Source organism: Solanum tuberosum, unplaced genomic scaffold (assembly GCF_000226075.1).
Source record: "Solanum tuberosum cultivar DM 1-3 516 R44 unplaced genomic scaffold, SolTub_3.0 scf00338, whole genome shotgun sequence".
Taxonomy (NCBI): Eukaryota; Viridiplantae; Streptophyta; class Magnoliopsida; order Solanales; family Solanaceae; genus Solanum; species Solanum tuberosum.
The window spans coordinates 249,170-276,522 of record NW_006239263.1 but is presented as its reverse complement, the minus strand read 5'-3'; the positions used below and the strand labels follow the sequence as shown (position 1 = coordinate 276,522).

At 35.5% G+C, this 27,353-nt stretch overlaps 3 protein-coding genes across 3 annotated transcripts; 1 reads left to right on the top strand and 2 right to left on the bottom strand.

Annotated features, from left to right (window-relative positions):
* Positions 1-492: 492 nt before the first annotated feature.
* Positions 493-6,370, bottom strand: LOC102582809 (uncharacterized). The gene is made up of 9 exons (XM_006360970.2): positions 5,318-6,370; positions 4,547-4,783; positions 4,212-4,407; positions 3,898-4,007; positions 3,615-3,814; positions 2,627-2,730; positions 1,562-1,749; positions 1,266-1,465; positions 493-919 (listed from the first exon to the last, which is right to left on the bottom strand). The coding sequence occupies exons 1-9, from the start codon at positions 5,442-5,444 to the stop codon at positions 701-703; spliced, it is 1,581 nt and encodes a 526-aa protein (XP_006361032.1). The 5' UTR covers positions 5,445-6,370; the 3' UTR covers positions 493-700.
* Positions 6,371-8,128: 1,758 nt separating this feature from the next.
* On the top strand, positions 8,129-9,103 carry LOC107063341 (serine/threonine-protein kinase WNK8-like). The gene has a single exon (XM_015315085.1). The coding sequence runs from the start codon at positions 8,129-8,131 to the stop codon at positions 9,101-9,103; it is 975 nt and encodes a 324-aa protein (XP_015170571.1).
* Positions 9,104-9,633: 530 nt separating this feature from the next.
* On the bottom strand, positions 9,634-22,841 carry LOC102582465 (putative DEAD-box ATP-dependent RNA helicase 29). The gene is made up of 11 exons (XM_006360969.2): positions 22,372-22,841; positions 20,910-22,071; positions 20,762-20,816; positions 17,909-18,004; positions 16,480-16,525; positions 15,564-15,637; positions 15,353-15,405; positions 12,270-12,351; positions 12,128-12,184; positions 10,554-10,692; positions 9,634-10,227 (listed from the first exon to the last, which is right to left on the bottom strand). Exons 1-11 carry the CDS (start codon positions 22,733-22,735, stop codon positions 9,992-9,994), a joined length of 2,364 nt encoding a protein of 787 aa, XP_006361031.1. The 5' UTR covers positions 22,736-22,841; the 3' UTR covers positions 9,634-9,991.
* Positions 22,842-27,353: the final 4,512 nt, after the last annotated feature.

Genomic DNA, 27,353 nt, shown 5'->3' with positions numbered 1-27,353 from the left:
AGTACTATCGCAAGCGGGGTCTAGAAAGAGTAGGATGACAGATTTTTGTCTATCCTTTATTTGTCCATTAAGTCCATTTTCCGCTAAAGATAGCTAGTAAAACACCTATATTGTAATACATAAGAGGAAGGATGACTAAGCAACTATGCTACTATTGCACCCCAAACTAAAAACTACAATTGGAAATCCAACTTTAGGTGGTCTCACTCTCTAGAGAATTCTATTGACCTCGCATATAAAATGGAAAATCTGGTTAGCACCCATATTTAAGAATAAAAGAATAAAGACTTGATTGGATGGTATTCACGAAAAGATGACAAGCATGAGTAAAGAAGTGTCTTACGTTACCATTTTTGGTGGTAAAGAAGATGTTCATGTACGCAAACATTACCTCTGCCTTTGTTAGTACTATTGTATTAATGCCTTTGAATGCTTTACTTTCTTCAGAAACAAGAGTTGCATGGGATAGAAATTTAGTAACTGAGATAGCAATTGAAAGTTCTATTTCCAGTATGATATTGCTATGATAGGAAAAAAGAAATGTTAAGCCTTCAATTATATACAACAAAAAATGAATAAATTTGACACCTAAACTTGATTACCTTCATTGTGTTAAAAGCTATAATGCTCATGTATCTCAGTTCCTAGCCCCAAAATTCATATCCTTGTAACAGGTAAGGGGGAAAAAATAAGAATTTGCTTAAGCAAAATTTCCAATAACTTTTCTATGACGCTTTTTCCTGTCTCTCCCGCGCTTTGAGGGTACCTTCTTTAATGGCTCATTAACTGAACTTGACGTTGTAATGTTGCTTGAGGTCTGCGGGGTTTCATCAGGTACAGGCGGTGGAGGATGAACAATTTCAGTAGCACCAGGGGGAGGTGGGGAAGACCAGTGCTCAAGAATGTCACGGTGGTACCCCTGTAGATAATAAAAGAGTATAACAGATAGCCAATCTATTATATCCTATCATATAACAGAGATTCAATGTCTACTGAACTAATATCATCATTTTTTGAAAGGAAGAACAGAAGAAAAAAGAGCAGTTCAAGAATAAAATGTCAACTCGAGAAGTAGTCACGTATCATGCAACTGCACATTGCATTTTTCCTACGAGGACCATAAGAATCTTAGCATATTATGAAGATTTGGTGTGAATTCAAAAAGAAATCTGGTGCGGGGAGGCACATCTCCTTTTTTTTCTTTTCCATTCCATTATCAGAGCATAGATCTTTGAAAATCCAAAAGGCAAAACACAAAAGATCACCTGAACCACAAAATTGCGTCTTTCACAGTCCAAGAACATATTCAATGTCCAATTTGTCTTTGACATGATCTTGTCCCTCACAATGGCGAAGCTAATTTGGTCTCTTGGAGTAAAACGATCCACTTCGTTAAACCAAAGACAAGCAAAGAGATTGGAAACTGGAATGTGCTCCCTTACTACTACACATCCCTCAGGGACATCTGCATGTAAAATAGTATGCTAGAACGTTCATCGAAGAGAAAATATCTATATCAGATTTGTGAAAAAGATAAGAGAAAAGAGGTTTACATCATTACCACTTGTAATAGGAAGTTTAGCTGCGGAATAAGGAGTTAGACCTTCCTTTTTATAGAATTCAATTTGAAAGTCAATGGAAGCATTGTCAAACTTTGCAGCAGCTTTGTTAGCTTCTGCTTCTACAAACACATCAAAGCGCCTATAATGCTTTGATATTGCAAAGCTGACATTTTTTCTCCACAAGAACCTGAAATTAAAACATAAGTTAAAGAAAGGTTTCGACTAAGCAGTTTTAAAGAACAAAAGCTCGGCATCACTAGCCCAGCATGCAATGTTTGCAAACTTTTATGATCCCTTCTATCAGAAGGGCAACCCCCTGATCAGTAAGATAGTTTCCTTGTAATAAATAGGATTAGGGCCATTTAGCACTTCCTCACGTTTGCTCTTAATCTAAGTCACGCAACAAGAACAATTTTCATGTATGACTTATTCATCTTTTTGAAGGAAAAAAAAAACATGCATGTTTTATTCATTATTGTAAGGTGTCAAAAAATTGCAAAAGCATTGTTGAAGGTGTCCAGAACGCGCTAGCACTGTTCATAACACAATAGTGACAATATCTATCATTTTGCAATACTGACATGTAGCAGAAAGATCAATTTTGATATGATAAAAATGATAGAAGAACTCCAGGCAATAGCAAATCAGAGAGGTGATTAAATTATTGGCAACGAACATTTAGCATTTCCAGAAACTTTACTCTTTTTTTTTGATAACCGAGAAATCCGTCTGTGATCCGCCCTTTGGACCAATCACAGCCTTCTAAACTTTACTCTTTTGTTATCACCTTTTCTACAGAAAGCTGATAAAAGCATGTGGAGGCTACTATGATTAAGAGCCGCCAGCACCGTATGCTTTATTATAGTTGATTCTAGCTAGAAACTCTTGTGAAATGATCTAGTGACAAATCAGGGGAAGAAATGTCCTACACCTTTTAGAAGGTATGGGAGGCTCTACAGAAGCCTGTACTGTTATTAGTCAAGAGACAGAATACAACTGAGAGAAAGCAACATCATGGTTATTGCTTTAAATATAAGGAGTGGTGTATTTAGTCTTAGATGTACCTTTCAAGTATTTGATAGGGATCGACAACCAGCTCAAGTTTTGCATCAATCCATAGAGAATAACGAGCATTGGGAAAGAGCCTATGAAGCAGAAGCTTTGGAACCTGAAATGTCAACAAATACAAATTAGTCAGAGAATTTTACAAATGATACCAGTCTAGGTAGGTGAACTTGAAGCACTCAGCTATCATACAATGAATGGTTCTCAAGTACTGAAAAGCTTTTCTATACCATTAGGTAATAATTTCATGAGCATATACACATCGCCGAAGAAATCTGATTGAACAAAAGTTAAATGGGATAGGGAAAGAACAAACAGTGCCTAACAAAAGGAAGTTAGAAAGAATAGAGCCTTATTGCACCAAAGGGCGTGGTTTGGCAGCCAATGAAGTGGGTAAAACCCATGGGAGGCTAGGGTTCAAATCCCAATAGAAAAAAAAAACACTAGGTCAGTTCTTCCCATCTGCCTAAGCCTTGGTGGCAAAGCTACCTATGTTGGGGGAGGTAGCACTGTAGCAGGCACCCAGTGGAATAGTCGAGATGCATGCAAGCTAGGCTTGACACCACCATTGTCGAAAAAGAAAAACAACATAGCCTTGTCATTTCAATCCAAATAGAAAATGCAAAGTACGATACTAAAAGGCAATCATGCAGATGAAAATAGAGGGAGATCAGTGATCATAATCTGAATGAAAAGCAATCCTAACAAATGATGCATAGATGTCAATAACTTGAAAATTCTGGAATTACCTTTTGGGTTGGGTTGGGTTGGGGGATGGGAGGGAATTGGTTAGTGGAAACCAAAAAGAGAAGAAAATTGGCACATACTCCTTTCAATTCTTTACATAGCTATTCTCCTTTCAGTTCTTAACATAGCTATTCTCCTTTCAGTGATATGTACTCTTACAAATACTCATCCCCAACTAATAATGCTTGCAAATTTTAACTACTATTCAATATAGGTGATGTTATCATTGAGAATACCAACCTTCCCATTTCGCCTCGGATCATCATAAGGGAGGTTGTGAACAGTGACAATTCTCCATAAGCCAATTCTCATGGAACCATCTAGCTCACTAGAGTTTCTTAAAAAAACTTCTGTTTGTTCATCCACAAACATATGGAAGCAGACATTTTTCTTGGCATATTCACTGATATTTTTTGGTTGCCTTATCAAATCAAAAGCGCCTGTCCAAGAATGTACTAGTTACAAATCATAGCCAGCAGATTCAACAAGAAATGAGTCAGCACGTGAACTGAAAGATCCGTACCAAATATTGCTGATGCCACAACGACACCTCGACAAGATTCCATCTCATGAAGGTCAGAATCATCAATGTCAAAACCTGTTTGATGTCCAGGCCTGATTCCTTTAACAAATCTATCACATGGATTTGCAGCAGAAATAAACACAAATGAAACGAAGTAAAACACATTGTGAAGTGTGCAATAATTTACAACACTATCCATCAGTATCTTATAGATGAAGCCAAAAGAAAAAAATTGAAATTCAAAAAGAAAAAAGAAAAAAAGGTGGATGAAGCTTTATATTACAAGAACTACCCAGGTGGAAAAAATATCATACCCGCAATGCACACTCATGGACTCTCTTACATCATATGAATCATTCCTTTGCATCAGTGAAGGATATCCTCCAAACTCGGGTTTCTCTGAATTTTCTTCATGAATGTAAGCCAAATTGCTAACCCCAGGAGAAAAGGATGGTGCATCAGGCATTAGTGCAATAGCTTGTTCAACAGGAAGATAGCATACTGGACATGCTGAAAGAATGTAAACATCCAGTTAAGAATCTGCAGCTTACATTTTCTCACTGACCGTCCATCAGAGAGAAAATTTGACAGCACAATGACATATTTAAATCTTATGTTTGAAAAGTGTATGAGACAGATTTTAACTTACGCCTTGGTCCAGTCCTCTTTTTATCTGCTGGAGGGGGTGGCAACGTGAAGCTTTCACATGGATTCCCACGAGGAAGAGTGTATCCTTTAAAATATACAGGAGGAGGAGGTTTGACAGTCGATGCACTTTGTCCAGCATTAGTTCGTTCTACCGACTCAATAGTAGTAGAATTATCCTTTTGTCCAGCTTCTTGAAATAACCTATTGCCTATGGGAGGGTTACTTTCTTGTGCTTCACCTATGAAAGAGTTGAAATTGCAGAGACTGTCAGAAGCCAAAAACAAAGTGATGAAAGGCATTGCCATATTCTATCACCCACGTCATATCGAACAACCAAATCAACTCATTTATTTATCCATGTCCAGGAAGAAGATTAAAATAATGTTCTGTGTTAGATGAGAATCTTCCAGTGTAAACTAGACATAATCAGAAACTTACCTTATGAAGAAAAGCTTAAAAAGAGCCAAAGCTAAATGCCATCAAACTGAGGTAATGATTCCAGCATCTAGCAAGCTCAAAGCTTAATTAAGATGACAAACAACACAAGTTTTAAAATTGCAACACAAAGCTATATAAGATTGTTAATTTCGTAGTACCAAGATGCTATTTCCCAGAGGGTTAGAACGACAAACTGTAACTCAAGTTTCAATCAGCACAAAAAAAAAACAGAATCACATTGAATGTATCAAACAATCAGTCTGTCAACGATGCCTCAGTCTGAACTAGTAAAAAAATCCAGAAAGCAGCAATGTCAAAAGATTAGAGACCAAACCTTTGTCAACAAACACGACCCACAGGAAAACTGCTAGCGAAACTGCACACAGTAGAAGCATCCCCACCTTCTTTCTTGGTGCGAATTTGTGAATCCCGGGGAACAATCCTTCTTTCTCCTTAAACATTTTTGGTGGCTTTCAGGGTGTAGTTTGTGATGTAGCAGAATTATTGCAGCAAAAGAACCATAACTTCCAGAAGGACAGAAACCCAATGACTCTGTAGTCATTGTTGTTCCCTCAATACTCCTACTTCACCTCTCATTGTCCTCATTCTTCTCATACACATGCAAATGTTATCTTCCTAGTGTTCAAATCTTGATAGAAAACTCACCTCCTAATGCTGACTACTTCAACAAAATCCCCCAAACTGAGATGAAACCCACTAAATTCGACAAGAAAAACGAGACCCAACTCACCAAATGATCACTGAATCAACAATTAACCAAAAAATCCAACTTTTTCCTTTCTAAAGTTCAAATCTTGGTACAAAACTCACCTCCTAATGCTGACTACTTCAACAAAATCCCCCAAACTGAGATAAAACCCACTAATTTCGACAAGAAAAACGAGACCCAACTCACCAAATGATCACAGAATAAAAAATTAACCAGTAAATCCAACTTTTTTCCTTTCTAAAGTTCAAATTTGGTACAAAATTCACCTCCTAATGTGGACAACTTCAACAAAATCCTCCACACAGAGAAACATACCAATAAATTCACCAAAACCCAACTCACCAAATGATCACAGAATCAACAATTAACCAGAAAATCCAACTTTTTTCATTCTAAAGTTCAAATCTTTCCACTAAATTCAACCTTAAAAAAAAACACAATTCACCAAAAACAAAATTCCAGAAATAAAACCAAAAATCAAATCAAGACCCACTATTCAATTAAATCTTACAAATCAGAATTGAAAAATAATAAGCTGCTTCTTCAGGTATAGAATCAAAAGATGATAATAATTTTAAAAGGAGTACAAGAAATATAACTACTATAATTTAGGAACTTAATTTTCCATTTGCATGGCGGATATGTCTGTATAATTTCTTCATAAAGTTTTTTCTATATATATTAATTAAATATACTATAATAAATAAATTAATTAAAACACAATGTGAATGACTTACCTTCCCAAAAACAATCACATATTTATTTATATATTTATTAACAATCCTTATTTTTCTTTTTAGAACTCTATCTCAAGTTAAATTATACTACTACATAAATTGGTAAATTCGTATTAATCTTTAAATAAATTATTTTCTACTTTTAGCAAAATTTTTAGTTTTTTCCTAACAGTATTTGAAAACAGTTTTACTGATTAACAAAACAGTTAATTTTTCAAAAACATGTATTTTTCTCGACATCAATATCAAACAGGTGTTAATTAACTTAACAAACTCCAAAATATTGTTTACTAAGAAAAAAAAAGATTATTTTTAATTTTAAAAAGAACCCTTGTTAATTAAATTCCATAATTCTTATATCACTCTCTGTTTGAAAAGAAAAAAAAAAAGATACTACTTCAAAAACTTATACTAGTACTTAAATTAATTACTTATATCTTTTTTTGGGAAACTTTCACAAATAGCCGCAAAAATAATTTTAATTAGGCTTCATAACTATAATTTGTTAATTACGATTCATAGTTACATGTTAGAGGAAGGAGAGAGACAAGCGAAATTCGAAGAGGGAGGAGAGAGGCGAGCGAGAGACGGTAGAGAGGCTAGCAAGAGAGGACAGAGAGTGGAGAGAGACGAGTTGTATATGTATTATCTGTCGAATTGTATATGAATAAATTAAATATATGTAACTAATATACATATGTATTTGTATATTTGGCAACCGAGATCGAGAGAGACAAGCAAGAGAGTCCAGAGAGTGGAGAGAGGCTATTGCATTTGTATATCTATCATATAATTATATATGTATATGTATAATTTGTATTTGTATGTATATAAAGCGAGAAAAGAGGCCAGAGAATGGAGAGAGGTGGACATAATTACAACTAAAATTAAGTTGCGAGCCGTAATTAATTCAAACTATAGCTGATTAACTAGTACTCCCTCCGTCCAACAATATACTAAAAAATAGTTGTCCACCAATAATTGTCCAATTTAGAAAATCAAAAGATAATTTACCCTTTGTGTCTATTTTACCCTTACTATTAAATAAGTACTCCCTCTATTTCACAAAAAATGACCTGATTTGATTTGGCACGGAGTTTAAGTAAATAAAGATGATTTTTGAATCTTGTGGTCTTAAATTAAAGTTATGTCAAATGTATAAAATTACCCTTTAATCTTGTGGCCTTAAACATGTCACGTGGAAAACTGAAATTAAAATGTTACCAAAAATAGAAAGAGGTCATTCTTTTTGAAACAGACTAAAAAGGAAAGGATGTCATTCTTTTTAAAACGAACAAAATATTATTTATCATCTAACCCATTTTTCAAAACATTAAGGGGTGCTATTTTTGACAGAGGAGTATATTTTTGTTTATCCGCGTAATTTTCTCATCTTTTTAGCCATCCAAATCGGGATATAAGTAGGAAGAAAAGAAGCCCTAATTTTTATTGATCCGAATCTCAGTTGGACTCGAATTAGGTAATTTCTCTGTATACAAATTTTTCTCATCAACTCTTTTGCTTCCTTCAGTTCCGATCAATGAAGAAATTCATGTGTTTTCAACCAAGTTTTTCATTGATGATGATGATGGATTCTTTCTCAGCTGCAATCGAACCTTTTTTTGAAAACCAGTAATCTTTTTTTCTGTTTCGATCTCTGTGTTTTCGACTTTTCGCGATGAATTGCGAGTTGCGCAGAGTTGTAGAGAAATCTCCGTGTGGTAGGTTTATTAGATACAGTGATATGTTGGGTGGAGGGGCTTATAAAGAAGTGTACATAGGGTATGATCGTGTTGAGCAAATTGAAATTGCTTGGAACCAAATCGTAGTAGATGAGCCATTAGAAAACCCTGAAAAGTTGTTCGCTGAGGGTATTTTGTTGAAATCGTTGAACCATGAAAGGGTTATGAAGTGTTTCTGTTATTGGTTCGATTCCAAGTCCAAAATTCTTCACATGATTACAGAGTTATTCCCTTCGGGTAGCTTGAAAAAGTATCTTGCGAATTCTAATGATAATGATAATGGTGTTGGTGCTGATTTGGTGAGTATAAAAAATTGGGGCAGGCTGATTCTTGAAGGTTTGAGCTTTCTCCATTGCCAAAACCCTAAGATCATTCATAGAGATATTAAGTGTGACAATGTGTTTGTTGATAGTGGTGGGAAGGAAATTACTCTTGGAGATTTTGGGTTGGCGATTCGTGTTATGGAGGGTAAGTTTGTGAAAGAGAAAGAGACTAAAGGTACCCCGGAATTCATGGCTCCAGAGTGTTACGATGGAGAATACAACGAGTTGGTTGATATATATTCATTCGGAATGTGTCTTCTTGAGATGGTTACTGGTGAATATCCGTATATGGAATGTAGCAATGGGATTCAAATATTTAAGAAAGTGTACACTGGTGTAAAGCCTGCGTCTCTCGGAAAGGTGAAGGACTCTAGATTGAAAGATATTATTGAGAAATGTATGCTTCCCATGTCTGTTAGGCCATCTGCAGAAGAGTTGCTGAAAGATCCATTCTTTTTATACAATGATGGATCGTCAACATTGGAGGCTTGTGCTCCTGCTGCTGCTGCTGCTAGTTTTGTAATTAGTCATCCTTTGAGGGGATTTCATTGTTGTGCTAGGGATATTAGGAATTTATGTTTGGTGTGATGATCGGTATAGGATGAAACTCACGCGTTCTAGTTTTGGATTGATTGATTCTTTGTTAGAGTAATGAGCATTTTTCTTTTCCAGAATTCTTTGTTGATGTTAGAATTTAGTTGTGACTTGGCTATTGAGAAAGCAAATACATCTTCTTGATATCCTTAATATGTTATGTATCTTCTTCATGGTGTTCTATCTTTAGCGAATTGTCGCAACAATATGTTAAAGACCATTACTATGAGTTATGTTAAACTGTTATTGGTGATGTTGAACTCTTTCAATAGATGCTCTTATTCATGTTTGTGATAGGGATTTCTGATCTCAAGTTTAGCAGTAGGGCTGAAAATTCTTCTTCTTTTTTTTGGCTTTGATCAACAATGGTCTGCTTGATGTTGGTTTTATCAGTTACTGTTAGTTTTTATAAATTTTGTTTTCCTTGTGTAACTATAAACAGTTTGGAAAATTTGATAGAAGTGCTGGCTAATCCATCCAGAGTCCAGACTATTGACTGCATTTTAAAGCGGATCAAAGGAAAATTCAATTCAGAAAGTTGAAAGCACATATAATTTCTTCCCTAAATGAAAATGTTATCTGGTACAACTTTTCTATCAAAAGTACTTGTAGAGTTCTGCTATTTCACCTCTATAAAAAGCATGGAACCATTCGACAGAGAGAAGCCGGAAGTTTCATACACGGTATGGCAGTCTATGTTCCCAACCGATAATTACTATAAAAATGGTTGCCTATTGCATACGAAGCTGCACAAGTATACAATGGAAATTTCACCTTATTTCCACTGAATTATAAGAATAGACAAGTGTTCTTCTGGATTTGCATGTGTAAGCTTGCAAAGTGAAGATCCCCATCATGAGCAAATGAGTTGATAAGCTGGAATCAACCTTGTCTTCCCTTTCCCTTACCCTTTCCATTTCCCTTTCCCTTTTTGCCACCTTTGTAAGCCTTTTTCCCCTTCTTGGTCTTCAAATATGATGCTCTTTGGGCCTTCTTCTCTCTTTCCTTCCGAACTTGATCAACATCTTTAATTTCTGATCGCACGTGGGCGTTAGGTACTGACCTATTGTTTCTCCCACCTCTGAAATTTCTGCCACCATCTTGACCTCTAGGACCACCTATTCAAACAGCACAAGGTCACAACCATCAACCATGATTTCATTTCATTGAATGTAAGCAGATACTATGTGTCAAATTACAAGCTTTCATTTGATTGAAACAACATAAGCTCACAGGATATATGAAACAAAATGAATTTGAACTTCCATCACCAAGGAAACAACATGGAGCAGCATAATAGCACATGTTTCCTGGGAGGAAACGTAACCATAATATACTCTGAATGCAGTGAGAGGGACATCAAATATACCAAGAAATATGTAGAATTCATCACTAAACATTAATAATGTCAAGTTCTCTTAGAAGAGGGGTTCCAAATCATTACCAGCTAAACTAGTTGATTGTGCAGCAGAGTTTCCATCATTAGTTCCATTAAGAGATACTCTCTTGTGTGATTGGTCTTTCCACTTCTTGTATATCCCAGTTTTGTTGGTTTTTCCCTTAGAGCCGCTCTCTGTCTTTATCTGCACACCATTAACAAAAAGATGAAAAAAGTTTTGGAAAACCGAGGCCTGAAAACTTGAAAGCTTTGCCCAGTATAAGTCAAGAAAAACTCAATCCTATAATGCAACAAGAAGGTCAAGTCAAATAAGAGCACATCTATGGGAACCTATAATAGTGTCCAAATACTGCCTCCGTGTTGCTTCTATAAAATCACTAGGCTTACATCCTTATCATAGTAAGCAGAATCGTTTGCCTTCACTTGGTGTTTGGTTTAAGCCCTTTCTTTTTCATTGTTTAGTACACATAACTGATTAACTTCACAAAAGGTTTAAGGTATATAGGGGTAGTATTTTGGGCAAAGCATGATTTCAAATCATTTCCCCACCTTATACAGAAATCATGATGCATCAAATATCATATACAGTTCAAAGATGAAACCCTGACAGGAAAAAACCAAAACAGTATCAACCTTATAAGTTATTCTATAGGTTATGTCCTCTAGTTGATACATAAAAGATTTAACTTTAAAAAAAATACCATCTTAATCTCCAACGTGTCCAAGAGAAAGCGAATACCAAAGAAAATGCATAAAGACCCATCAGACTCCATACTCCGAAGTCCTTAGAGCTACTTAGACTATGATGAAATTTAATGCAATAATTATATTTCAGTTAGATAAAGTGTTCAAAATGATATTAAGAGTAGGGGCGGGGGGGGGGGGGGGGGGGGGAGGAGATGTGCCAAAAGGATGTAAGTTAGAAGATGAACCTGCAGCATAAATGCCACGACTAGCACTGTGATAAAGAGTGTAGCAGTCTCAAACAATTGGAAGTTCAAGTCCATTGGTTTTCCCATGAACCAACCAACAACAACACAAAATGGAATCTGCATCATCAAAAGCATGAGATCTACGAATAAGCAACTTGATTTATAAGCTCTATCATAATCTTTTAATAAATACTTAAATAGCACCCAGAAGGTGCAAGCGAAAGTATTTACAGATTAATGTCACACGTATGTCTCTTCTCTCCTTAGAGGGAACCTATCAGATCTATCAATTCCATGGCTCACTATAACAATTCGGGGCGGGGGGGGGGGGTTGATTTAAACTCGAAATAACAAGCTGCACTTTTTTCTGCCTGAGCTTTCTGATCAATCAATCCCCTATTTCAGCATGTGTGTTAGGTGGGCCTTTTAATTTGCAAATGACAAGTTCCAATGTTTTATTTCATTTCCTCAGCATTAGTAGATATTTTCATTATGAGGAGAATATATTTTAACGTATCAAATACAAAGTTATTATGGGAAGGGGGCGTCACATCTTTTCGGTGCTCACAACATGAAAAGTAGGCTTGTTTGAACTCTCCTGCCACACTTCAAAGAAAACTAGATGTTCTATTCATCAAGCTTGCTGGTCCAGACAAAAAATGACATGCAAGGGCTTAAAAAAAGTACCTTCCCACTAGCTGTAACACGATCTCCATTGTTGAGCTTGATGTATTTCTTACTCCTCTGTGTTCAGAACATGCAATTAGCTTTCTAGAGAAAAACTACTCATTACAAGAAAAAGGCAGCGTCATTCGTCAATTATAAGTACCTTATCCCAATGATATGAAACCTTTTGTTTCTGCAACCCATTCTTGTCATCAGCTACCAAATCTAGAACAGCAGCATCCAACCTAATTTGTGCAAAATGCCAAAAAGAAACAATGTCAATAAATGTTAGTATGGTGGGTGTCTCAAGTCCTGATAAAGGAGAAGTGTCACATTAGGTAGATCGCAAAACTAGTCAATTTAGGATGAATCTTCAATTCTTTGCAATACTGAATACACATATTGGCAGTTTGAAGCAAACAAACTGCTGTATTAGAATTCTTCCTTTTCATTCATAGTTACATACGGAAGAATTTATTTCAAGATGTAGAACATGAAATTGGAAAAAATTCTGACGTATTATGATAGCTCCATGGACAAAAATGAAGCTTTGGATGCACCAAAAAGGTCATTCACAAGGTCTCAAGCCAAGGAGATACAAGCTAAGGTTGTTGAGATATAATGGGAGAACAAGAAGATGCTTTATTGTGGAAGAACCGAAGAAGATCTCGAGACTTGTGGAGAAACTCTGGCTAAGTTCTACACTTATTTCATGGTCCAAGTCCAAGATGAAGAAGATTGGATCCCATAAAATGCCCCAAATTGACTCCTAAGGAAGGAGGGCTTTAAGAGGAGCCAAAAACACGACCAATTGCAAGTTACCAATTTAAAAAAAAAACGACGTTACCCTTCGGGGTGGCCCAGTGGTTTGGGTTTGGAACTTCCATGTTGGAGGTCTCAAGTTCGAAACCCCTTGCCAGCGAAAGCAAGGGGTTTACCTTCTGGGTCGAGCTCGTCGCACCGGGCTTACCTAGTGCGGGTTACCTCTCCTATGGGGTTTGCGAGCTATTGCATAGGAGCGGGGTTTTTACCCTGTGCGCATCCAAAGGGTAGCGGCAACAGGTTTCCCTTGTCATCACAAAAAAAAAAACGACCAATTGTTCACGTCATTGGTGTGTTTCTTGGTCCAAGAGGCATGTGTTTTGAAGACCATGTGCTATTACTTCACTTATTTTAGTTGGTTAGTTTGGGAAGTGTGTCATCAATGCTACATGTTTTTTTTTTAAAACTGGTAAGGTTGTATTCTTCAGCATTAAGGGCATGCTGGCCACCACCAAAAAGTGTCAATTACAAACTTCCTAACAAATCTACAATCTGATCTGTATCTAATATACACAACTGTTTACACCAAAAAAGTAGAGATACTATACAATTCCATTTGACCTTGTGTATGGAATTGGATCTATTTTCGAAGCATCTACTATTCCTTCCTTCAAACTGACGCCATATACATGATGGTATTAACCTCCACCATCTCTTCTGACTCTTGGTGCCTCCTCTCTTTTACCCAGCTCTTCAACACGTTTGATGTACGTTCTGGCATTGTCCAATTCAGATTTGAAATGCCAAGGAACAGATTCCAGATTTGAGCAGTGTAATTACAATGCAAGAAAAGGTGGCGGTTAGTTTCACTTGTCAAATTGCATAAAAAACACCTAGGGACCAGCTGTCTACCCTTCTTCTAAAGTACTTCCTGTGTTAAACAAGCTCTCTTTATCACTAGCCAAGTGAAGCATTTCACTTTTGTAGGCATATCCCCCTTCCAAAAATAGTTCCAGAGGTGTTTTGGTCTCCCTGCCATCACCTGGAAACCTCTTCTGTAAGCATTGTTGACTGAGAAAAAGCCATCTTTGCTGTGCTTCCACACTGTCTGTGGCATTTGCGATTATGTTCACTCCACCTAGCATCCCTAATATCTCAGCCACCCTTTCCACCTCCCAATCATTGAGAAGTCTTCTAAAATCTAGATCCCAACCCTGTTCAGTCCAGCAATCACCAACATTAGCATCAGGAATCAGGATTTCCACAAATTTGAAAAAGATCTGGAAAGAGATCCCTAAGAGGGGATTGATCTATCCAAACATCCTTCCAAAATTTTGTTTTAGTGCCACTTCCCACCTTGATATATAAATTTGTCTCCATTTGTGGCCACAAGCTTCTAATTGATCTCCATGCACCCACACCATAAGGTTCTGTTGTGTTCTCTGAACACCAAGGGTTTAACTCACCATATTTAGCTATAATCACCTCTTTCCAGAGGGTATTTCTCTCTTCAGTGTACCTCCACAACCACTTCTTCAATAGGCTCTCATTTTGTAGTTTCAAATTCTTAATTCCCAACCCCCCTCTGTCTTTGCTAAGCAGAGCAGTTTCCGAGTTTACTAAGCTATAGCCTTTTCCATCCTTGTTGCCTTGCCATAGGAATTTTCTCCTTAGCTTATCTAGATTTTCCACTACTTTTCCTGGGATTGGGAATAGAGACATCACATAAGTGGGCAGAGAATCAACAACAGAGTTTATGAGGATCAATCTTCCTCCAAGTGAAAGATATTGAGCCTTCCATCCAGAAAGCTTCGTTTCAGTTTTCCTAGTCAAAGTTCCTATTTCTTTTCCTAGTTAGGTTTTATAACTTTTCCTAAAGGACTTGTTGTTCAAAATAGTATAGGATTTGATCTCTTAGCCTTCTAGGACTAATCCTTCGATAGAGAATTGCTCAAGAAAATAGGTTATGGAACCCACACCCCTTGAGTTGATTTTGGAAGGTTGAAGAATGAATCCAAGAGTAGCCACTACAAGAGTTCAAAGGGAAGTCCTCTCAATTCAATTGATTATACTTTCTGTTGAAAATAACAAAAAGAACACCCCTATATATAGGGCTCAGGGATGAGTAACCTATTCCATTGGCAAATTGTTGTTGCTAGGAATCAATTAAGAGTGAGTCTAGGGTTATCTTGAAGTTCAAGATTCATTCTTACATTTCTTGATCTGTTTCAAATTCTATCTATATGTTTCTGTTCTTGTTTTTTTTAGCTTCCGCACATTCTTACTTTTATTGATTCTATATTGGATCCCTAACGTGATTGCTAGCATATTATGCTGTATTAGCAGTTCAAAGCTAAACATTAACTTGTGATCTTCAACCATAAACACATGAGAAAGCAGAAGAAACTACTTCAAGATGTGTAACATTAAACCTCTATCTTCCATGCTAATATGTATAATAGGTGAAACGATAGTGAAGCTTACCTTTTTGATTCAAAACCATGGTTTCCCCTCACGGCGAGTCCAGCCTCAAAATGCTGCCAGCAGCGGAATACAAGTTAGATTAGTCACTCCACAAGATGCAAATAAAAGAACATGAAAAGCGTAAAACTCACAAGCAGGAAGTTAAAAATCCACAGAATATTAAGAATCACATGATTAATGACAATCTCCTAGTTCACGGTTAATTATTTACCTGATTTGTTGGTACCGCACTTATGAAGTACTCCTCGTCTTTAAAAATCTTTGATTTCCTTTTAGAACCAGAAACTGTCCAAGTGCAAAAGAACAAATCAACAGAAGACCAAATTAAAATAAATATTATATCTGCAAAAGAAACAAATAAGCAAACCAATACTGTTTTTTTTCCTCATCTAGACCTAACAGTCCTTTTTTCTTTTCATTTTCTTTTTGATACAGCAGACATAGACCCCACCAAACCAATACTCCTCCTCGAGTATCCAACAATACTTTATTCCACTTGCTCCCTTGGTGACTTGAACCTTGAAACTCATGGGTTGAAGTGACGCCCTTTCTAATAGGATATCCCTCCCTCACCTCTAAACCTTACAATCATAATTGAGTGTTCTATTATTATTTTTAAATGATAACTGTGAGTACTTATTCTATGTCCCATTAATGGACTGTGAGTTATTTTTTTAAATGATAACTGTGAGGTATTTTATCCTCAGTTAACTGTGAGTAGTTTACTTGAATAAAATACTCACAGTTTTACACCCAATGGACATATTGGAAAAGTAAGAAATAGAATCTTTTTCTCTACTCTAAAAAGAAGTTGAAAACCAAAACTTGGTAGTTTGGGTTACTGTCGAGATCTTACACCCAGAATCCAGAATATGAGAATATCAATAAGGTGATATATTGATCACATAAACAGTTTTATCTTTCTTCATCTAAATGGTGCACTCTGTCTTTTTAAGTCTACTCCATTTGATGAATGGGGCGCAATATGTTCAAAATCAAATTATAACAGGGCTCATAACTACACATCTGCCTATTCCAAGATGAGATAATACATCTTGTATCAATATGTCTGATCAGATGATTTAATGAGACAGAACCACAAAAAGGAAGAGTGAACGAGGACACACCTTGTTTCTCCTTCCTTTTTGAAGGTGTGGGATCAAAATCATCTTCCTGCAATAGAATAGAAACAAAATTCAAATGAACACATTTAATCACCATTTGCAAATTATAAGACCAAATCATATGGTGAGAAGGATTCTTATAACATCATATCAAATAGTTAGAAGATAACTTCTCTCCACAAAAAGATAGCTGAAGGGAGAACTTCCAACAACTAAATAGTGCCAGCTGCACCATGACGCCATGTCACTTCCCCCAAATACAAGCATGCTTGTTCAGGCCAAGCAAAAAATCACTGTTCTATGGCACTAATCTTCTACTCAGGATACTCTCTTTTTTTGCAGTAAGTTGTTGTATTAGCAAGGCATCAAGAAGATACATGAAATTTCAGGATACTTTTCAATATATCCTCAATTTTGTAGACCTAAACATCAGTATTACAACTCACTCATATTGACTTTTCAGTGAGCATGTGATTTTCTTTCCCTGCCCTTTGGTTTCTGTGTTTGACCCATTTTCAAATCATGCATGTCATATCAGCTGGACCATGACACCATGTCACTTCCCCCAAATACAAGCATGCTTGTTCAGGCCAAGCAAAAAATCACTGTTCTACGGCACTAATCTTCTACTCTGGATACTCTCTCTTTTTTTGTAGTAAGTTGTTGTATTAGAAAGGCATCAAGAAGATACATGAAATCTCAGGATACTTTTCAATATATCCTCAATTTTGTAGCCTAAACATCAGTATTACAACTCACTCATATTGACTTTTCAGTGAGAATGTGATTTTCCCTGTCTTTTGGTTTCTGTGTTTGACCCATTTGCAAATCCATGTCTGCCATATCCACATTCTTATTTGAAAACCAAAAAAAATCAAGCAAAAGAAAGAAACTACAGTACCCACCAGGATAGTTTTATTAGAGTGAAGGATATCTTTCCAAAAACTAAGACAAAGACAACACAACGACTCCCACATACTCCAGCTCATTTCGAACTTTGTACCAAAGAAAAATAGCATAAAATGAAGGCATACACCCATCAGGAAAAGAATAAGAGTCTGCAGATATCAAACAACTTTTATATACTAACTATTTGACAAGTAACACCCATGTGTTCTTCACCAGGTTGAGGTTTGTGGTTTAACTGGAAATGAAACAACGCATGTTGCATATATCCATGTTCCATTGCGAAAGTTGTACAACACCTAAACTTGGTAAACAAAGGGCATCTCATTCCATAATGCAGGAATTTCAAGAGAGTATCTAGGTTCTAAGTCAATAATTTCAAAAGCTACCAGCATCTGAGAATATCGTGTTACAGATCCATAGAATACCTTGTCCTTTTAGATTTCCTGTCTGTATTATGAAAGCAACTAGAGAGCACACTCAAAGAACATCTAAACAAAAAATCATATACAGAAAGGAGCTTCACCTTTGAAGCAGGAACACTCGAGCGCTGTTGACGAACTTTATTGATGACCTCCTCATGAATAGCTCTTTTCATCTTCATCACATCAACCATTTGATTCTGCATGGGTTATCCAAAATATTAATTAAGAATCACCTCTAAGACATACTTGGGAATGGGGAAGAACAAGGTGCAAGTTGACTAAGAATTCCAGTAACACATTAGTTCCGAAGACATGATGGTAAATATACATCTAACTGGAAATCTTAGAATACATTACCTTTGGTACTACATATACTCTAGAATTAAGCTTTTAACTACTTTCGACATAATGCACCTCAATGTAATAAGAGCATACAATATTTCATGTTAAATAAATACAATATAAAATTTCATATGCTTTTACTCTTCAAGTACTCATGTTCATTACCTTTTTAATTTACCAGTAGTTTAAATTTTACACATTCTTTAACCCTCACTCCCTGATATTATTTTTTAATGATTGTGGTGTCCGGGCCAGCTTTCGCACACCTCAACTAATTCCACGGGATACCTGCCACCTCCCACGAGCTTTAGTTACTAGGTAACTTTCCAGCTAGGACAGATGGGAAGAATCACCTAATATTTTTGTTTCCACTGGGATTTGAATTTGAACCTGAGACCTCATGGTTCTCAACCACTTCATTGACCAGTAGGGTGTCACCCTTGGGTCTCACTCACTCCCTAAATTTATTTATGTTTCTGCGTGTAAGGCCTTTAGCAGCGAATTCATGCTTTGATTTAACAGTTACTTGCCAACTACACACAGAATATAGTTTATAATTTATTCCACAATAATGGAGAAGGCATTTTCTAGAGGTAGGTTCCTATATATTGTATTTGTGTACAGTGAGGAAAAGACCATTCTACAAATGGTCAAATTTTGCGCCATAACCATAAGTACGTGTAAAATGGAGAGAGGCAAGAAAAGGTGTTCGCAGGAGTGCATTATATGTTTTGATGTCAAGATTCAGGGTCTTGAAAAAGAATTACAACGCTGCGCATGTATATGTACCAACTAGTTAAACCTTTTATTTTACTCACTTTTTTTACTTGGAGTCTAAACAAGCACCTTGAAAAACTCTCTATGTTTTTACTAGAATAATCCTGTCCAATTTTCTTGTAGTTCATATGACTGCTTGTTTAATCTATCTAGCCTTCTATATAATTGTTGTGAACTTGCTTCATTCATGACTTACGAAAAAAATATTTTATGCATGTCTCAAATGTAGCTTCTATTTTGCTTATTTGTCTATTTCATGGAAGAGGGAAACAAAAATGTAACAAGTGCATGCAGTTTCAATTACTATTATTGTTGAAATTTATACTTGGAAAAATACACAGAGCATTATATGGAATTGATAGCAAACGAAAAGAAAGAAATGTGGTTATGGAGATAAACTTTAGGCATTTGAGGTTGGATAAATTTGACCGAAGGGAGAAAACAAAATTCATTTGCGGTGGATAGTATGCAACTACCTAAACACATATTTAACATTTTTCAGAGATAAAGAGTCTTCAGTGGCAGTATGAAGTAGAATTTATGATCTTATTTTATTCAAAATTTTCGCTATCGCACTTTTATAACAACCTAGGAGTAACCCTTCCTCATGTGTGATGCGTAGAGGTGTAAGATTTGTTCTTTGTAGTTGATTTCTTTATGTCTGGTTGTATCTCTTCTTGAACACTTTAGCTTGATTTGAAGCCAAACATCTCAAATTAATTTTAGCCATTAAATTGTAATTATATCTTCATCTTTATCACAAAAATTGAGCATTTCTTTGGCCCTTATGATTCTGAATAAGTTGTTTTGAAAATATAAAGTTTGTGATGTATGTTTAAGCAAGGTTATCTGAAACTAAAAGGAACTAACGGGAAAGAAACTGTCTTTAAGACTTAAATATACAATTAGAATCTGAATAAGAGGCTTAAACTATTAGAAAAAACATTTGTTTCCAATTTGTAAAACGTGGTCAGGATAACATGCTACCCGTTGCTCTCAATTATCAAAGTGATCGACTTTCTTTATTGCAAAGTCGTACTTATTTTTCCCATTGAGAAGAGAACTGTATCAGCCTCTGAAGAAGTTGGCACTTCACATCACCCCTTTGTGTTCATTTTTATCTAATTAATACTTTTTTGCTTCATATATGTAGAGCATCTCTACCTCCCCAAGGTAGTGGTAAGCTCTACGTTCACTCTACCCTCCCCAGACCCCACTTAATGGGGGACTTCACTGGGTATGTTGTTGTTGTAGTTCGTTTATGTAGAGTTTTTATGTCAAGAATATAGTTTTCTGTGTGTGCAATGTTTTTAAGTTTTGTGTTGTTGAATACGTACAAAAACAAAGGACTTCAATTTTGTCAACATTTCTAGCCAACATAAGCTGAACGAATTTCATACACAAGATGATATATATTTTAATTTATTTTTGAAACAGGTAATGTTGTACACAAGATATACATATCAACAATTAATGATGAACACGTGACCGATCAATTTTGTTTGCGTTTTCGAGGATTTATATTGGGTATGTTTCTTTGTTAACTAATAAGATTAACATTCATCATTTTCAGTATGAAGAATTATTTCTTTAACTTCCATTTTATAACTCAAAAAGATTCTTTAATAATATTATGTGATTTTAAAAAGTTTATACTCATTGATATGGGGTCACGTGTCCAGATACTAGTCAGAAAAACATGATGTGAAAGCCAATAGGAGCTGTAGAAAAATAAGCACAAGCTGCATTCGAGACCATATATTATAACAGGAATTTGAAGTTCTCCATGTTCTAGTTGATATAATAGCAGCTAACATAAAAGATAAGAAATTTACTTGTTTTTTTGACTTAGCGGCTTCACCTTCAGCTTCCAGGATTGTCTGCTTAGGTCTATAACAAGATGTAGTGTTAAAGAACAGAAATAATATCCTTCCTCCATGGACAACATAACAATCAAAAATATAAAAGGACTTGTAGAATAACCTGAAGGCCTTCAAGCGTTCAGAAAAGGCCATTGCTGATAATTCATTACCACGGAGGTCATTTTTGAACATTGGATGCAACCCTTCGCGGGGTAGGTCTTTTACTCTTTTAATGGACTCTTTAGAAGGCCTTGATTTTGTCTTTGAGTACAACCCAAATGCTTTAGTACATGGCCTTTGCAGAGTTTCTAGTTCAGTTGAATGATCAATGATTTCCCGAACTCTATCTGAGAGGAGATCTAGAACAGTTTGTGGAAAACGTCCATAGACAGTTTCTCCATTGGCAACTGCTTGATCTATTTTGGACAGGACTCCATCCATATCTTGGAAAACCTCTTCCTCAGTTGGTGCAGCCCTGATTGGTTTAGATAGAAAGAGATGAAGATCTAACAAATAAGCCATGTCGTCGGATGTGACAAGAGAATATGCAGTGCCAATACGACCAGCCCTTGCAGCTCGCCCAACTCGATGAACAAAAAGTTTAGGTTTGGTAGGAAAATCAAAGTTGATAACATTATCAAGCAGTGGAATATCAATTCCTCTAGCAGCCACATCAGTCACAATGAGCACCATGGTCTTTCTTGCTCTAAATCTAGAAACATGAATTTTGCGAGCATCGTGATCCATATCACCATAACAAACAGAAGCTTCAACACCCTCTTCTCTTAAAAGAATGTTGAGGAACTCAACATGATACTTGGTGGAAACAAAAACTATAGTTTGCTGATCAGAAGTTGTTTGTTCACGAATCAGATACAGAAGTGCAGCATGCTTCTCCTCCTGTCTTACAGTGAAAAATGCAACCTTCAAGTCTGGACTTATCTTTGTATCCAAATCAAGCCTCACAAGCTGAGGGTCTCGAAGCCCAGCCTTGGCAAATTCAGCAAGGGCACTGGGTAAAGTTGCACTGAAAAGCAGAGTCTGGCGATTCTCACCTAGACGGGTGAGAATTGTATGCAATTGCTCAGCAAAACCCATGCTAAACAAACAATCAGCTTCATCAAAAACAACATACTCCACAGTGCGCAGTGACATATCATCAACCTCAGATAAATGGTGCATGAGCCGACCAGGAGTTGCAATTATAATATCAGGACTTTGTGCCAATTCTTCAAATTGGCTTTCCATACTATCACCACCAACCAACAAACTAACCCGAATATCTGCATCAACGAGAAAAAAAATCAGCTTTTACCATTTGAGGCTACAGGTAATTCGACTAAAACTCATAGCACCAACACGAAAAGCGGTAATTCTAACAATCTTCCCTCCTTTCTTTTGTTACGTCACACAAAATGGGACTTTTAGTCTTTAACCTAAGTATGGATTTAACAATACTATACAATACAATTTAAGTAGCAATAAAAACAAGCATTGTATTAAAATTAACAACACAACACAATACAATACAATAGGTAACAATTATCCAAACAAGCCAAATACGAGAGGAAAAAGCAAAGCACCTGTGAATCGACCAAGTTCTTTGGTAAACTTAAGTGTTTGAAGCGCCAAATCCCTAGTTGGAGAAAGAATTAGAGCTCTAACACCAGCTTGAGGCACATGCTGCTTCAATTTCTCAAGCATAGGCACAAGGAACGCCGCCGTTTTACCAGAACCAGTACGGGCCATAGCAACAACATCGAATCCAGAGAGTATAAGTGGCATTGTTTTGCGCTGAATAGGCGTAGGAACTCTGTAACCTTTTCGTTTGATTCCTCTGAAGATATTAGAGCTTAAACCTAATGACTCAAATCCTCCTGATTTTGCCTTCTTCTTCTGCTTCTCTCTACGTTTCAGCTCCGCTTTGGAGCTAACCAGAATCGCCATTGGAGAGTTAGAAGCGAAGAAAGTTTTGGTGGCTCACTGGAGAAGAGAATGAACAAAGGGTTTTTGGACCTAATTCCTGGGTTTTGTAATTTACGATTTTATCTTTCTTTTAATTTTTTTTAAACTTAACTAGTTTACCCTATTTAAGGCAACAAAAAAAAGAGTGAAAATATAAAAAGAGTGGCTCACAATTATAATTACCATCGTCGTGTTGTCAATCACTATTATTGATCACTATCATATTCTACTTGTGCACACCCAAAGTTAAAGGTCATAATTGTCGGCTGACGTCAAGTTAAATGTCATGTTTATGTAATATGCCTAGTTATTATTCATTGTCATCACCACTAGTCCATTATCTTCACAACTAGTATAATTATCAACTATCATTAGCACTATGAACCATCATCACATATTATTATCGTGACTACTAACATCAACCAATTTCACTATTATTATGACCTCCCACTATCGCGCCAACCACTACAATATACCAATTGTCTTCACCATCACAACTATCATCACCAACATTACTAGCCAGTAGTCACTAGCACTAACTATTACTAGCCAATAGCATCAATCACTATTACTACAAACCATCTCCATCATTACTAACGGACATAAATATTTCATTTTTAATCAAATAATTATTTTATTTTATTAAAGATAATTTTTTTATAATTAATTAATTTCTGTTTGAATTAATATTTATTAAGTATGTTTTAACAAAAATAAATTGTGCATATTATTTTTCTTGGTAAATAAAACAATTTTTATTAAGATCAAATTAGCTCATTACAAAACCAAATAGTGTTGATCCATTGTTTCTCTCTCTCTCTCTCTATATATATATCAAATAAGCAGAGAAAATCAAAAATCATTTCGACTCCTTTTACATAGCCTATCAAAATTGTAAATTATTTACTCTACACTCGTAGTTCCCTTTTCAAACTTGCTGATAAGGTTCTTGTTGTTGTCTTTCATGTCAAGGATTTTGGGTCATCTGCATCAGCATGGGTTGTCATGTCTTCTCGTTTCTTCCTCGTGTATGCATGAATGAAATTATTTCTCTACAGATTTTTTCCATATGATAATTGTTGTTTTGAAATCTGATCAAGTTGCGCTCTCTCCATAACAGTTATCACCAAAGCAAACAAACAATTGTTTGTACTCCTTTTTCCTGATTTCTTCTTTGCCCATTTTATTGTTGGGTTTTGGGTCTTTTTCCCTTCCTATGTGGATAAATAAAGGAAAAATTACCTATATAAACACCTTTTTCCCCCCATAATTTTCATTATTCCCTACCAGTTCGAAAAATACCTCAACTTTGGTCGGATTTGCTGTTGCGATACTAAACTTTCATAAGGACCTATTACCTCCCTAGACTATTTTACTACCACATTTTTTTACCCCCTGAATTATTTAATAGTGTATTTTTAAAGGTATATATGTGCCCACGTGGACACATTACTATTTATAATTTTGCATTATTTTTTAGGTCCACATGGGCAAATATATATGTTTAAAATACGGTATTAAAATAGTTTTAGGAAGGTAATAGGTCCTCATGAAAGTTTAGTAACGCAACAGCAAATCCGACCAAAGTTAGGATATTTTTCAGACCCTTATCCCTTATTTTTTAGTGTAACACAAAACTACCGGATACATAACTCCCACTCCCCAAACTCATGTTTATCACTTCCTGATTTCACTCCATAAATCTCTCCCATCCTTTTCTTCTTCTCCAACTTTAGATTCCCACGATTTTTTGCTCCCTTTTTCACGCCACAAATTTTTCCACAAGTACCCCATTAATCCATTTTTGAATTTCAAATCTTTTCTCTTTCGAATTAATGATTTCAAGTTATTCAAGAGATAGATCTCTTTTCATAACTTCAGTTTTCAATTTCATCTTCAAAAATTGCTAATACATATGCATAAAAGTTCATATTTCAATATTGGGCTTACCCAATTACTTGAAGAAGGAAGCATCTTCGACTTCAAAATATTCTTAATATTTTTCGTGGGGTCACCTATTCTAGTATTCTAGTAATACTCTTTCAAGCACGCTGAATTTGAAATTCTTATATCATCTTGTAATCATTTTTTCTCTTGGAATTGAACTTAATATGATTCAATGGTTACGCTAATTAATGATAGTATTCTTGCAAGAGCTTCTGCGAGACTAGTTTGCTACAACGGGAAGAATGCAATTGTTCAATCAGCCATAACAGACAAGAATAGTGAGTTTCAGATCGCGCCCAAATCATTAATCGAAGCAGATATCGGCAAGTGCAAGGTGTACTTAGTGAAATCACCAAATCCCACTTGTAATGTCCCAACAAACTTCAATGGTGGAAAAACAGCTTCTAAAGTGAATGTTGAGAAGGAGAAGTCAAAACAAATCAGATTGTTGATTTTTTTTTCTCGATTTTTTCTTGTTCATCTTTTTTTGATATATATGGGTTCAAATTTGTAATGTATTCAGTTATTTTTGTTTCTTAAATTAATGTATACTTCTTTCGTTTCAACATTATGATACATTACAATTTCATTATGTACAATGTATCGTGTTCAAATTACTAAATCATATTACGACTATAGTTTGTGATACATTAACTAGATTTTTATTGTATTAAGTTAATTTTGTTTCTTAATTAATGTATAATGTCTTTGTTTCAACATTACAATACATTACAATTTATCATGCACAGTGTATCATGTTCAAATATTAGTTTTGATACTTGATAAAAAACTTCTATCAAATGTATCAGTTATCATGTATCGTGACTATGTATCTTCTACCTTATTCAATTTTAGAAGGATGTGTATCCGTACACACTATCAAATCATATGCGTGATACATAAATCTTACTATTTTCATGGCTAAATATGTGTGGTAATTTTTTTTGTACAAATTGATACATAACAATGTGTCATGACTACATAATAGCGATCTTGGCACACAACAGTACATATGATACTTATTAACTTATATATATGATACATTAAAGTGCCACACAAGTATGTATCAAATTCTTAAATGGTGATACAAAATTGTTATTATCAAAAGTTTGTTTAGTTTGAGGCAAAATGTGAAGATTTTGTAGCTATGTATCTGATACAATAAATATGAAGCAAATTAATACATATATTAAATTTGTCTAATTGATAGTAAAAAGAAACACAAGCGTAATTTATGAGATTTAATTAGATTTTCAGATTTATTTCCTGTTTTAGCGCAACAGATTAACATTTACTGTAGGACAACATTTATGTATCTGGACAGCCAATTATGTATCCGGATGGCTGATATTTTAGGGGATTTTTGTAAAATAGAAAAGGGTAGGAATAAAATGTAATTTAAGTCTTAAACTATGAGATTTATGTAAGTTATACTTAAATAAAAGTTCAAGGTTTTGGATCTCCTTCCTTTCCTTTGTGGATAAATTTAGTCCAATTTGACTAGCTCACTTTGCCCATAAGTCCATTATTATGGTTCATATGTAAGACTTTCTTTTATGTCTTATTTTGAAGAATCACAAGAGATTGAGAGCAGCCATATAGAGAGAAAAGTGAGAGAGTGCAGATTTTCGCACAAGCCCTAGCAACCAATTTCAAATTGCGATTCCCACTTCTTTTCTTCTCCGATTGAGCTGATTTTTGGACAGCCTGTTCCTTTCAACTTAATCTTTGATTGGAAACTGAGAGAGGATGATTTGGAGTCCTGTAACTCTAGATTTTTGCTCGTGAACAGTAGTTGCGTATTGGGTGTTTATGCTCCTTCTATTTCTCTAGTTTTTGGTGCTATCTTGTAATTGTTTGGCACTTTGTTGGTGACCATTTTGGAGAACACTTTTGTAACTTTTGTTGATTATAGTGGAGCTTTGGTTTTATGGTTTTTACTCTTCAGCCCGAAGAGGTTTTCCACGTTAAATTTGGTGTCTCATGTGTTGATTTGTTTGCTGCCCAAATAGTTTTATTCTTGCATTATTTTGTCTTCTCTTGGTTCAAATAGAAGGAAAAATTTTGACTTAAATTTTCTTTCGCTATTGCCCTGTCGTGCACATTTATTTTGTGCTTGCCTTTCCCAACATTAACAACCCACTCTACTTCATCCTACCAAGTACCAATTTTTCTCTGTATGCCCATCCGTATTAGCATCTTATGTCATAGGCTTTGTGTAACAATGCATTCAAAGAATAAGTGGTCTTGTGTTTCATCAGCAGTTTAACAGAATACACATGTAGGAGGAACATCTATGCCAAACTTTTGTAATCTGTCAACTGTAGCATGCCTCTTTATTTTGTAATTAGTGTTCAAATCCAAAGGCAATACATTAATTATCCTAATATACATTTGATTTCAGATATTTTAATGTTAAAGACAAATAATAAATGCCTAAAATCCTTTGTATTATTAGTTTACATCAATTGAATAATAAAATTTTGTAAGACTATTATAAAGATTTGTTACACTTTATTTTTTGGGTCCAGATAAGGTATTCTTCATTTGTTCGATTTTGGTTGTAGCCATTTTGCATCTTAGTACTATGAGTGGATATCACAATCATTATGTACCAAAATAGATGTTTGGAATCATTTTAATACTTAGATTC